The sequence below is a fragment of the Dendrobates tinctorius genome, unplaced genomic scaffold, assembly GCF_039654945.1.
Source record: "Dendrobates tinctorius isolate UK_male_01 unplaced genomic scaffold, ASM3965494v1 ptg000235l, whole genome shotgun sequence".
In the NCBI taxonomy this organism is placed as follows: Eukaryota; Metazoa; Chordata; class Amphibia; order Anura; family Dendrobatidae; genus Dendrobates; species Dendrobates tinctorius.
Genome location: NW_027361902.1, coordinates 879210 through 893807, shown reverse-complemented (window position 1 = coordinate 893807; position 14598 = coordinate 879210). Strand labels below are relative to the sequence as shown.

Below are 14598 nucleotides of genomic sequence, written 5' to 3'. Positions count from 1 at the left end.
TACCTGTGCACCACCCTCTTCTCCACGTTCATCCAGAGACAAGACAATTGTAAAAGCAAATGGTTTTATTGGAGGTGATGGTACGTTGGCCAGTCATCCTCGGCCCACACACGGCTGCTAGGCCACCAATGCCCAAGACTGCGCCGCCGTCACAGGATCTATGACTGCAGGAACTGTCGCATCTGCTCGTTCTCCGTTAAAACGTCAAAGTGAATCAGGAGTCGGATGAGAAGGAATGTTAATCGCTGCATGAGGCCATCCCACCTGTGCAAAGATAGACGGGAAGGAGCTGAAGACCACAGAAACCATCGCGGCAGGACCTGGGCCAGTAATGAAATGACTCAAGAAAGTCCCCCTCCCCATGTAACTACCAGAAATAAGTGTTAGGCTGTGAGCAATAGAAAACCCACCCGAAATCTGGATAAATCCACAGTATCACGGCTCCGGCACAACCGCGGCTCAATCTGATTTTATCCATTGTTCAAAAAGATGAGAAACAGCAGAGATTGATCCAGGTAATATCTGTACAAGGCCAGGCCCCTGACTTAAACACGCTGGCAGAGACCACCCTGAGGGTCCCAACTACACAGGACTCTCCACAGCTCCTGCCCAGGAGGGGCTACAAAGCCCAGATGTGGCCTCTGCACCCTGCCGAGACTGGAGTCTCCAAACTCGTACATAAATGGCCAAGAGTTTTCAGGCTCATCCTGGTGTCCACATTTTGCCTCATCGTTTTTCACTTTTTTCTCAGCTATTTCTATGGTTACTGAGGAACAATTACAAACATTCTGCAGGTTGTTACATGGAATTGGGAAATCCGCAGCACTGCCCCTTATTGTCCACACTTTGTGTCCTTCCCCCCCGACAGCTGGATATCAGCTTCTGGGCAGATCCCGACTGATGGCCGCTCGGTCTTGTCTCATTTGGACTTGGACTTATCACAAGTTCTGGGATTTGTCGCTGTTAAAGAATAGATCACAGGTTCTCACTGAGATTTGGGGAGTGTTCCAGGACCCAATATGTCACTGATTTGTTCCCTAAGACTCTTAGTTCTCACTTTTACCTTGTGACCTGGGGTAAAAAGCATCATCACCTCTCGCCTCATTGTCCTGGATGGTGGGACTATTCTTGGAGGAGGTTTAAATCTCAATTTTTATTCCTGGCCATGTTCTTAAGACATTGCGAGCCATCCCCCTCCACGGCGAGAAGCCCCCGCACATTTCGAGTGAACCCCCTCCATGGATGAGAAACCCCCGCACATTTCGAGTGAACCCCCTCCATGGATGAGAAGCCCCCGCATATTGAGTGAGCCCTCTCTATGGATGAGAACCCCCTGCACACTGCGAGTCATCCTCCATGGATAAGAATCCCTCGCACATTGCGAGCAAGCCCCCTCCATGGATTAGAAGCCTCCGCACATTCCGAGAGCCCCCTCCACGGATGAGAAGCCCCCTCTACGGATGAGAACCCACAGCACATTCCATGCGAGCGCCCTCCACGGATGGGAAGCCCCTGCAAATTGAGAGCCAACCCCCTTTACGTATGAGAACCCCATGCAAATTGCGAACCAGCCCCCCCCACGGATAAGAACCCTCCGCACACTGCAAGTGAGCCCCCTCCACGGATAAGAACCCTCCGCACACTTCGAGTGAGCCCCCTCGACGGACAAGAAGCCCCCGCACATTGTGAGCCAGCCCCCTCCACAGATAAGAACCCCCCTCATTGCCAGCGAGCCACCTCCACGGATGAGAGAAGCCTCCGCTCATTGCGAGTGAGCCCTCTCCAAGCGTGAGAAGACCACGCACATTGTGAGTGATCCCCTCCATGGATGAGAAGCCCCCATACGAGTGGTCTCAGAAGGCTTTACTCCCGGCAGCCACAGGACTTATGGCAGCATCATCTTTTCTAATCCGGAATATCATTCTTCATCACATAATAAAACGTTGCCCCTCCACAGCACGATCCTCGCACTTCACACAGACAGACATCTACAGGGATCGGACAGTGGAGGACGGGGAAGCTATTTCTTCTGATGATATTGAATCCAACTCCAAGAATAACTGCTCCCATCCTCCAGGACAATGAGGTGATGATGTATCTTCCCCCATGATGTAGACCATATCACAGGGAGAACCAAGTCTCAGGGAACAAATTATTGATATTCAGGGTCCTGGAAACTCCTCAGGTGCCATCCCAGTGAGAACCTGCGATCCGTCCTTAAAGAGAAAAACAGAAATTGTGATGATTCTGAGCCATAGTGGGACGGGATCGAGCGGCCATCGGTCGGGATCTGCCCAGAAGCCGATATCCAGCTGCCTGGGGAAGTGCACAAGGTGTGGACAATAAGTGGCAGCACTGCCGGAACTATGGAGGCATCACAGAAACTTAATGGATTTGTCCCTAAAATAATGACATGCGGAATGTTTTATAATTATGCGTCAGTAACCATAGAAACAGCCGACTAAAGAGGCAAAATGAGGCACAAACTTTGGTCTTCAAAAACTCCACAAGGATTTCCGAAGTAGTATCTACTGTGGCTGCGCCTTCCCTCTCTGATGTAATAGAATAATGATTCAAGTTAATTAAATTTTCCCATGTCATCAATGGAAAAGTCCCAACACCTGGCCCTGTTATCAGGGCTGAGACTCACCTCAGTGCCACCTCAAACTTCAGGTGTTCCCATCTCACAGAGAACCATCGTATTATGCCTGAAGAGTTCTGCTTCTCTAGACGCCTCCACGCTCGCACCGCACTGAGGGCAGAATACAGAGGGGGAGGCCAAATCCATCCCTTAATGAAATCTCTTTACTCCTTATAAGGCCTTGGTCGCACTTGCGAGTGTGATGCCAGAAAGTCAAGCGAGTCGCTCGCATCAATACCCGGCGGTACTCGGGCCCGGAATGTGCGGCTGCATGTATTTCTGCCGCCGGGTATCGATGCGCGAGTTTCTCAAATCACACTCGCAAGTGTGACCCCGGCCTAAAGAAGAATATTAATTCAATTCAAAGAAGCTTTATTTGCAGGACCAAATAAACATTAGCTTTGCCAAAGCATGTGTCCAGTAGGGAATGTGGGGGATAATGGGTGGGGACTGAAGGAACGCTCCTCCAGCCTCAGGCACCACCCATCATCGACACTCGTTCTCCATGCAACCGCCTTTCCTCCAGCCTCAGGCACCAGCCATCATCAACACTCGCTCTCCATGCAGCCATATCCTCTCGCTTCCTCAAGCTCAATGTGGACAAATCTGAACTCATCATCTTTCCTCCATCTCACATCTATAACAATTAATGACATCACGCTTTCCCCAGTCCCGGAAGTCCGCTGCCTCGGAGTAATCTTTGAATCTGCCCTGTCCTTAAAACCGCACATCCAAGCTCTTTCTACCTCCTGTCGCCTCCAGCTCAAAAATATTTCCAGAATCCGTCCCTTCGTCAGTCTACTAAAATGCTTGTGCATGCCCTCATCTCCCGCCTCGACTACTGCAACATCCTTTTCTGTGGTCTCCCTGCTAACACCCTCGCACCTCTCCAGTCCATCCTTAACTCTGCCGCCCGACTAATTCATCTCTCTCCTTGCTACTCCTCCGCTTCTCCCCCCTGCAAATCTCTTCACTGGCTCCCATTCCCTCAGCGTATCCAGTTCAAATTACTAATACTGACCTACAGGGCCATCTATAACCTGTCTCCTCCATATGTCTCTGAACTAATCTCCCGATTACCTTCCCTCACACAATCTCCGGTCCTCCCAAGACCTCCTTCTCTCCTCCACACTTATTCGCTCCTCACCCAACCGCCTCCAAGACTTCTCCCGAATAGCCCCCATCTTCTGGAATTCTTTGCCCTAACACGTCTGACTATCAACCACATTTGGATCCTTCAGACGGAACCTGAAAACCCACCTCTTCAAGAAAGCCTACAGCCTGCAATGACCCCGCTACCTCCTTCTATCTCACCACTACCGGTGAAATCACCTCAACCAACGGAACTGCTGCAACCCACCAACCTACTGTCTCCTTCCCCACCATCCTGTAGCATGTAAGCCCAAGGGCAGGGTCCTCTCTCCCCTCTGTATCAGTCTGTGATTGTTAGTTTGTTCACTGTAAGTGATATCTGCAATTTGTATGTAACCCCCTCTCATGTACAGCACCATGGAATCACTGGCGCTATAGAAATAAATAATAATAACCACCTTTCCTCCAGCCTCAGGCGCCACCCATTATCGACATTTACTCTCCATGCAGCCGCCTTTCCTTCAGTTTTGGGTACCATCAATCATTGACTCTTGCTCTCCATGCAGCCGTTTTTCCTCCAGTTTCAGGCACCAACCATCATCGACGCTCGCTCTCCATTCAACCACCTTTCCTCCAGCCTCAGGCACCACCAATCATCGACACTCGTTTTCCATGCAACCGCCTTTCCTCCAGCCTCAGGCACCACCCATCATCAACACTCGCTCTCCATGCAACCACATTTCCACCAGCCTCAGGCACTACCACTGATCAACACTCATTCTCCATGCAACCGCCATTCCTCCAGCCTACGGCACCACCAATCATTGACATTTGCTCTCCATGCAACCGCCTCTAATCCAACCTAAGGCACCACCCATCATTGACACTTGCTCTCCATGCACAACTGCCTTTCTTCCAGCCGCAGTCACCACCAACATTGACATTCGCTCTCCATGCAACCGCCTTTCCTCCAACCTCAGGCACCACCCAAGTTCGAAACGCGTAGCCTCTGTCTGTGATGGCACTTGTGGAGAGCGCACACGATATTTGTGGATTTTAATATGTATTTTCAATAAAGAAAGGATTTTACACGCAGCTGGAACCAATTTTCTTTTGCCTTGTTCGTACCACCCATCATCGACACTCGCTCTCCATGCAACCACCTTTCCTCCAGCCTAAGGCACCACCAATCATTGACATTCGCTCTCCATGCAACCGCCTTGCCTTTCCTCCAGCCTCAGGCACCAAAATCACTGACATTAGCTCTCCATGCTAAATCCTTTTCTCCAGCCTCAGGCACCACCAATCATCGATACTGGCTCTCCATGCGGCCGCCTTTCCTTCAGTTTCAGGTACCATCAATCATTGACGCTTGCTCTCCACGGAGCCGCCTTTCCTTCAGTTTCAGGTCCCATCAATCATTGCCGCTCTCCATGCAGCCGCCTTTCCTCCAGTTTCAGGCACCAACCATCATCGACGACGGTTGCTCTCCATGCTACCACCTTTCCTCTAGCTTCAGACACCACCCATCATCGACACTTTCTCTCCATGCAAACAACTTCTTCCAGCCTCAGGCACCAACCATCATCGACGCTTGCTCTCCATGCTACCACCTTTCCTCTAGCCTCAGACACCACCCATCATCGACACTTTCTCTCTATGCAACCACCTTTCCTCCAACCTCAGGCACCACCAATCATCGACTCTCGTTCTCCATGCAACAGCCTTTCCTCCAGCCTAAAGGCCTCGTTACACATAACGATGTCCCAGCGATCCCACCAACGATCCGAAATGGATGGGATCGCTGGGACATCGTTAGACAGCCCCTCCAGCGATCAGGACCAGCAAGCAAGCTGGTTTCTAATGTAAACAGCGGGTATCCAAGAGCCGCTGCTCCTGGATACCCGATGTTTACATTAGAAACCAGCGTCGCTGATCGCTGGTCTCTCGCTGCCACACTCAGCGATGCGTGCTGGCCAGTGATCAAAAAATGGCCCAAGACCATTGAGCACGATCAGCGATACCCGGCAGGGGGGGCCCAGTCGATCCATGTCACACAGCGATATCGCTGGCGAGATCGCTGTGGCGTCACAAAATCAGCGATCTCGCTAGCGAGATCACTGCGGGTGACGGGGCCTTAAGGCACCAACAATCAATGACATACGCTCTCCATGCAACCGCCTCTAATCCAGCCTAAGGCACCACCAATCATCGACACTCACTTTCAATGCAACTGCCTTTCTTCCAGCCTCAGGCACCACCAATCATTGACATTCGCTCTCCATGCACAACTGTCTTTCTTCCAGCCTAAGGCACCACCAATCATTGACACTCACTTTCCTCCAGCCTCAGGCACCATCAATAATCGACACTCGTTCTCCATGCAACAGCCTTTACTCCAGCCTCAGGCACCACCAATCATTGACATCTGCTTTCCATGCAACCGCCTTTCTTCCAGCCTCAGGCACCACCAATCATTGACACTCGTTCTCCATGCAACAGTCTTTCCTCAAGCCTCAGGCACCACCGATCATTGACATTAGCTCTCCATGCACAACTGCCTTTCTTCCAGCCTCAGGCACCACCAATCATCGACACTCGTTCTCCATGCAATAGTCTTTCCTCCAGCCTCAGGCACCATCAATCATTGACATTCGCTTTCCATGCAGAACCACCTTTCTTCCCGCCTAAGGCACCAACAATCCTTGATATTCGCTTTCCATGCAACCGCCTCTCCTCCAGGCTCAGGCACTACCAATCATCGACAATCACTTTCAATGCAACTGCCTTTCCTCCAGCCTAAGGCACCACCAATCATTGACATTTGCTCTCCATGCAACCGCCTTTCCCCCAGCCTCAAACACCACCAGCCATCGATGCTTGCGCTCCATGCAACCACTCTTCCTTCAGTCTCAGGCACCACCAACCATCAACGCTCACTCTTCATGCAACTGCCCTTCCTCCAGCCTTGGGAACCACCAACTATTGCTGCTTGCACTCCATGCAACAGTCTTTCCCCCAGCCACGCGCACCACCAACCCCTGTGCTCCATGTAACCACCCTTTGTCCAGCCTCAGGCACCACCAACCATTGACGCTAGTGCCCCATGTGATCGCCCTTCCTCCAGCCTCAGACACTACCAATCACCTGTGGGCCATGAGAAGATAGCGGTCAGCCGACGCCCCCAATCCTATATTAAGAGAGCGGACAGTATTCAGGTTTCGGAAGACTAGCAGCATGGGCCGCGGTAACGCACGAAGAACTCGAATGATGTCATCAAAGTGCTCCTTGGCCATGTCCTGCATATACTGCGTCTCTTCCAGAGTCAGCGCGTTGCCCAGTGTCCCCGTCAGTGATAGGGGGCGCTGCAGGAGGATTTCACAGAACAGGAAGTAATCTTCAGGGAAGACAAGAAGACTTGTTCACCACTCACATATAGATGTCATATTGTCCTAGATATGAGACACAACAAGAAGACAGGATACAAGGAATCACCAATGGACAGCTGAAGAATATTGAAGAGTCAGATTTCTGCATGACAGCGACTGGGATGCTTTCCTTGAGACCTGCACTTGCAGGATGAAGAGCTGGCAGCATCCATGACTTGCTCCCATACTGCTGTTTATACTGCGAGAGCGCACACCACAAAACTACAGCTGGTGGCACATGATCAGATGATTCTTTCAGACCTGGATGGAGTCCATTAGTGAGGACAATAGCCATGCTACTAGTATCTGCACCACCAGATAATGGCTCTGACATTACAATGGTTACCCCACTCACTTGCCTTTGACTCCTAGCTGAGCAGAAAATTCCTCCATACGCTGACGGTCCCGTAGTACAATAGACCTCCAAAGTTTACAGAGTGCAGTGCGATCTCTGTCAGAGACAAGACACATGAAACAAGAGCACGGCAAGCAGGAGACAAGATAAAACCATGGATTACCTCTCACTCAGATATTCATAGAGTCCATGATCCAGCAGGACCAGCCGAGCTCGCCCATCAGGACCCACATTGACCAGCACTGAAAAGAAAAGGGGGCATGGAGTCGTAAGTGTAAAGCATGTCCTAGAGGGCTCAGCACAAGCCAACGCACAATCCCACCATAAATGCTATCACCAAGCAGAAAACATCTGGAAGAATGGAAATTACCATTTCCAGGGTGAGGGTCGGCATGGATGAATCCTGTGAAGAAGATCTGCTCTGCAAAAACTTTTATCACTTTTTCAGCCACCTGAAAAAAATCTTCAATAGATAAAAGCCACAAGCTGAAATGGAAAATCCTATCCCCATACAGAGAGAGATTACGGATCAGACATGAAAAAGAGGGGAGAGCTGCTGCTTGTGGTAGACACGAGATGACCGCCATCAAGTGGGCAAGATGTGCAGACACGCGGGTGCAGCTGTTTACAGAGACAGGTTGAGGGGTGGCAGAATCTGGGCTGAGATGAGGGCTTTGTGAGGACAGAAGACGCTGACCTCTGGTAACGTCACCTGAAGCTGCTGCAGAACCATCAGTTGTCAGATGAACAAAGAAAAAAAAGCCCAAATCCTGGCACACCGTCTGCTGGAGACACCAGGGGCACATTCTGCACTGCCATCCTCAATGCAATGTCAAGAGATAAGAGACTACAAGGGTCCTCCTCACAGGGATCAGACTCTGGAATCTCTCCTCCACAACCTCATGGAGGCCAGGCTTCTCTAGCAGGGGGCACCTGCTTTATGCAATGTCCTCCAGGTACTCACATCCTTCAGTTCCAGGCCCTGCTGCTTAATGCCCTCCACACTGCTGACCTTGCAGCCCTCGCAATAGTCAGCTGTCAGGACCCGCTGTAAGAAAACAGACAGACATTTAGACAGTCTGCTCCACATATACTGGAAATGTGAGGAAGTTTATAGTTCTGGGTGGTCTCCTCACTTCATGGTGCTCTGTTTAATAAACCCTCCACAACACTGAAATTGTACCCCAAGAAGAAGTGAGGGATGATGGAGATCACAGGATGGAGAGTCACTGATCTCCACATGACGGGAAATGGAGACAACATGAATAAATCCTCTGGATTCTCCAGCCTGGATTCTGAGCCTCGCACAAAAATCCCGGCACCTCCGGCCTTGACTGATGTCACTGAGGTTATTATGGGATGTCTGAGTAAATAGATCATCAGGATCCACTGCTGGCCGCTCCAGTGTAATCCCCGACCAATCACATCCCTCATATGGAGGCAAGTCTAGAAGCATTGCAACCAAGGGCGAAGCTTCAGGAAACGCAGGCGCTCACAGTAGCAATAGGAACAGGTGGCCTGGTGTCGTGTGGAAAAACGACTCCTGGGACAGTTACAATCCTTTGTGGAGGCCTCTTTATGGTGAGGACTATATGGTCTAGACTATTCTTCAGTTATCACTGCAACCAAGACAAATGCTGGACTCATTGCTGAAGAAGACAGGCCTCCATTCCAGCCTCAACTGCCTTCCTGGTCTTCAGAATGACGGCCTGTGAGGTGGCTGAGGTCTGCTGGACCCCTGTAGTCGAGCGTCTGTCCTGTCAGCGTCTCTGATAGGTTTGTGTAGACCCGGATACCTTGGTCTGGGTGTGTGATGTCTAATTTCACTTGCAGAACAGATCACGGAGATATTTCTTGAATCTGACAAGGCAACGTGGGCAGCTCTGACAAAGTTTCACGAGAAGGTCACAGCGGTCCTGCTCCTGGGATTATGATGTGGGGGGGACAATGTACAGCAGCTGGAAGCCTCTAGTCTCCATTCCCAGTCATTAATAGATCAGTGTTACATTGATTTGGTGGGTGGACCAGTGGAGTGGACATGAATGAAATAAACTGGTGAGCGCTCAGTCAGTTACCTTATCATAGAAATAGTAGCAGATTGAAGGATCCCCAAGAAATGTGGGAATTGCTGTAGGGAATAATACGGTAAACCCAAACTTTATCCAAAAAACGTTATCTCCTTACTGACTATCTCCATTCAAACTCCTTGGCCTCCTACTTTGCTTTCTTTTTTTGACCTAATAAGCAGCTGGTTCCCTCTAAACTCTATGCACCTGGCTTCATGGTCTTTTTGCCTCCTTAACCTCTTTGGTGATCAGTTGGTGCTTGTTATGTTCTATGGTTACCACTAATTACACTGCAATATGCTTACGGGTGTTTATTTTATTTTGCTTGTTTCTTCTTGGTGCAACATGTGAACGCATATATACTTTATGTTGTTATTGATATTTATTTCTGTTTTGTATTTCAGCGACTGTATGAGTAGGACTCGGGAGGGTCGAAACGTCGTAATTTCCAGTCGCTTCCTACATATTTGTTTTGCTCCTTTGTTTATGTCTCGTGAATAAAATTCAATTTTTTGCATAGAAAACCATTAGAGTGTGCGGTGTATTCTAATTTCTTATTTTAAACACAACACTGACCACATTTTCCTTGTGCTCCTGTGAGTGCCTGTGTGTCCTAAAAGAGCTTCCGTCGCTGCGGCATCGGGGACGAAATTATCATAGGATGTGAAGAGCTAGAAGGGACCTCCTGGGCCATCTGGTCCAACCCCCCCCTCAAACCAGGATTCACTTAACAATCCCAGACAGATGTCTGTCCAGCCGCTGTTTGAAGACTTCCATTGAAGGAGAACTCACCACATCTCATGGCAGCTTGTTCAACTCATTGATCTCACTAGTTGTCAGAAAGTTCTCTAATATTCAATCTACATCTTTTCTCTTTTAGTTTCATTTTATTGCTTCTATTCTTTCCTTGTGCAAATGAGAATAAAGTTGATCCTTCTACAATGTGACAGCCCTTGAGATATTTGTAGACAGCTTTAAGTCTCCTCTCAGTCTTCTTTATTGTAAGATAAACATTCCCAGATCCTTTAACAGTTCCTTGTAGGACAGGGCTTGCAGTCCACTCACCATTCTGGTCGCTCTTTTATGAACTTGCTCCAGTTTGTTGATGTCTTTTTTAAAATGTGGCGCCCAGAACTGGACACAATATTCCAGATGAGGTCTGACCAAAGAGGAGTAGAGGGAAATAATGACTTCACGTGATCTAGACTGTATGCTTCTCTTAATACATCCTAGAACTGTGTTTGTCTTTTTAGCTGCTGCATCACACTGTTGACTCATATTCACTCTGTGATCTATTAGTATACCCGTCTTTTTCACACGTGCTGTAGCTTAGTTCTATTCCTCCTATCCTGTAGATGTAATATTCGTTTTTCTTGCAGAGATGTAGAATCTTGCATTTCTCCCTGTTAAATGCCTTTCTATTAGGTCCTGCCCATTCTTCAAGCTTATCAAGATTATTCTAAATCCTCTCTCTCTCTTCTCTACTGTTAGCTATCCCTCCTAGCTTTGCATGGTCTGCAAATTTGATCAGTTTACCTTCAGTTCCCTTATCTAGATCATTTATAAAAATGTTGAACAACACTGGGGCCAGGAGAGCCTTGTGGTACCCCACTTAAAACACTTTTTCAATTGGATGTGCAACCATTTATGACCACTCTGAGTAGCCTTGTCAATCTCATACTTGGTCATTTTTTCAATATAGTATGAGATACTTTATCAAATGCTTTGCTGAAGTCAAGATATACTATATTGACCGCATTTCCCTGATCCACCTACTCAGTGATTCATCATAGAAGGAAATTAGATTAATCTGGTATGACTTGTTTGCTACAAACCCCTGCTGGCTCAGGTTAACTACTGTATTATTATACAAGTTCTTACATACATGATTTTAATAATTCACTCAAAGATCTTTCCTGGTATAGAAGTAAGACTCACTGTCCTGAAATTTCCTGGCTCTGTCTTCTTTCCTTATTTGAAGATAGGGAACAACAATTGCCGCTTCTCCAATCTTCTGGGACTGCAATTTCCTCTGCTCTCTCAGTACCCTAGGATGTAATTCATCTAGACCAGGATAGTGTGGATTATTTTATTCCTTCAATGGAACCGTGAAGATCCACTCTATATAACACTACAATAGCTGTAGCTTTGTAATAAGTTGCACCTCTCACACATACCAAAGCTCGCAAAATCAACAGACAACCCTGGCACACCAGCCTGACCAAAGAACTGAGGCGGGCTTCCAGGGCTGCTGAGCGGATATGGAAAAGATCACACTCCAATGAGGACTTCATCGCAATCAAACAGTCCCTCACTACTTTCAAGGCCACACTCGCTGCAGCAAAACAAACCTACTTCTCATCTCTCATATCCTCCCTCTTCTCACAACCCTAAACAGTTATACAAACACCACTCTACTCTCAAGATCACATCTCACCACCTGTGCACTTTACCCGATCCCATCCCACTTCATCCCAAACCTCACCACAGTCTTCATCCCAACCCTAACTCACCTCTTCAACCTATCACTAATAACTGGTGTTTTCCCCTCAAGCTTTAAACATGCCTCCATCACACCTATCCTCAAAAGGCCCTCTCTTGACCCATCCTCTGTATCTAGCTATCGCCCTATATCACTTCTCCCCTATGCCTCAAAACTACTGGAACAACACGTCCATCTTGAACTCTCCTCTTTCCTTGCTCCCTCTTTCACCGCTTACAATCTGGCTTCCGGTCACAACAACTCCACTGAAACTGCCCTAGCTAAGGTCACCAATGACCTATTAACCACCAAGGCCAAGCGACACTACTCTGTGCTCCTCCTCCTGGACCTGTCCTCTGCCTTTGACACAGTGGACCATTCCCTATTACTACATCTCATCTCTTGGTATCACAGACTTGGCCCTATCTTGGATTGCGTCATACCTAACAGACCGGACATTCAGCGTCTCCCACTCACACACCACCTCCTCACCGCGCCCCCTATCTGTCGGAGTCCCACAAAGTTCATTCCTAGGACCCCTGCTCTTCTCCATTTACACCTTTGGCCTCAGACAGCTCATAGAATCTCACGGCTTTCAGTATCACCTCTATGCTGCTGACACACATCTACATCTCTGGACCAGATATCACCTCCCTACTAACCAGAATCCCTCAATGATTGTCTGCTATTTCATCCTTCTTCTCCGCTATATTGCTAAAGCTTAATATGGACAAAACAGAATTAATCATCTTTCCCCCATCTCACGCGACCCCCCCACGGACCTATCCATTAAAGTAAACGGCTGCCCACTCTCTCCAGTCCCACAAGCTCGCTGCCTCGGGGTTATCCTTGACACTGATCTCTCTTTCAAATCACATATCCAAACCCTTTCCACTTCCTGCCAACTTCAACTCAAAAATATTTCCAGACCCGTACATTCCTCAACCAAGAATCTGCAAAAACTCTACTCCATGCCCTCATCTCCCGCCTTGACTACTGCAACCTCCTGCTCTGTGGCCTCCCCTTGAACACTCTTGCACCCCTCCAATTTATTCTAAACTCTGCTGTCCGTCTAATCCAACTGTCCCCCGCTATTCCCCGGCCTCTCCCCTCTGTCAATCCCTGCACTGGCTCCCCATTACCAAAAGACACTAGTTCAAAACCCTAACCATGACATACAAAGCCATCCACAACCTGAGTCCATCATACATCTGTGACCGCGTCTCCCGGTACTTTCCTGCACGCAACCTCCGATCCTCACAAGATCTCCTTCAGTACTCCCCTCTTATCTCCTATTCCCACAATCGCATACACAATTTCTCCCGCGCATCCCCCTACTCTGGAACTCTCTACCACATCATATCAGACTCTTGCCTACCATGGAAACCTTCAAAAGGAACCTGAAGACCGACCTCTTCCGACAAGCCTATAACCTGCAGTAACCACCGATCCACCAAACCGCTGCACGACCAGCTCTACCCTCGCCTACTGTATTCTCACCCATCCCTTGTAGATTGTGAGCCCTCGCGGGCAGGGTCCTCTCTCCTCCTGGACCAGTCGTGACTTGTATTGTGTAAGATTATTGTACTTGTATGTATTATGTGCACCCCTCCTCACATGTAAAGCGCCATGGAATAAATGGCGCTATAATAATACATAATCATCTGGTTGATGTTACATTACGTTTGCTTTCTTAGAGAACACAGATTCAAAATAGGAATTTACAAGTTCGGCTTCTCAACATCATTTCTGACCACTTCACCCTTTTCACCCTGTAAAAATCCTATAGCACACTTGATTTCGCTTTTGCTTTGACATACCCCCAAATCCTTTTTGCTACTTTTGGTCTCGCTTGGAAGCCTCACTTCACTACTGGCTTTAGTTCTTCTATCTCTTGCCCTTGTTTCCCTGCAGACCGCATTATATTCTTCTTTAGATAGGCCCCCTTTCTATTTCATATACATTTCTTTTTTCCTTTTTATCAAGTGATAAGTTCTGTGTTCTTCCACCCTGGTCTCTTTAAACGCTTCCAATTCTTACTTCTTTTCGGGATTGTTACTGATTGTGTAGTGAGAATTTCATTTAGTAAAATCTCCCATCCTTCTTGGACATTTCTGTCCTTTAGAACATCCGGCCATTGGACCTTTCATACCCTCTTTCTAAGTCCAACCTTAAAGTCGAGTCTTCGCTGGTGGTCCACCTCTCATAATCCAACATTCGAAGATCGCATGATCGCGGTCTCCTAATTTCCCGGCCACCAGTTTACTTCCTCATAGACTGTAAGCTTGCGAGCAGGGCCCTCACTCCTCTTGGTATCTGTTATGATCTATGTGATTATTGTTATGCTGTAATGTCTATTGTCTGTACAAATCCCCTCTGAAATGTAAAGTGCTGTGGAATATGTCAGCGCCATAAAAACAACATTTATTATTATTATTCCCCAACCATTTCCTCCTTGTTTTAAAGAATTAGGTCCAAGATGGCAGAGCCTCGTGTTCTCTCTTCTATCTTTTGAAAGATAAAGTTGTCAGCAA

At 48.1% G+C, this 14598-nt stretch overlaps 1 protein-coding gene across 2 annotated transcripts in view; it reads right to left on the bottom strand.

Moving 5' to 3' along the window:
- Nucleotides 1–47: 47 nt before the first annotated feature.
- ADCK5 (aarF domain containing kinase 5) overlaps nt 48–14598 on the bottom strand; it is a 112000-nt gene continuing 97449 nt past the window's right edge. For both annotated transcript variants that reach the window (XM_073556532.1, XM_073556533.1), the window contains 7 exons: nt 8481–8564; nt 7887–7968; nt 7680–7758; nt 7521–7612; nt 6881–7130; nt 2651–2752; nt 48–264 (listed from right to left, as the gene is read on the bottom strand). In XM_073556532.1, coding sequence (XP_073412633.1) covers nt 159–264; nt 2651–2752; nt 6881–7130; nt 7521–7612; nt 7680–7758; nt 7887–7968; nt 8481–8564 — 795 coding nt within the window. In that variant the 3' untranslated portion in view covers nt 48–158. The remainder of the gene's footprint in view (nt 265–2650; nt 2753–6880; nt 7131–7520; nt 7613–7679; nt 7759–7886; nt 7969–8480; nt 8565–14598) is intronic.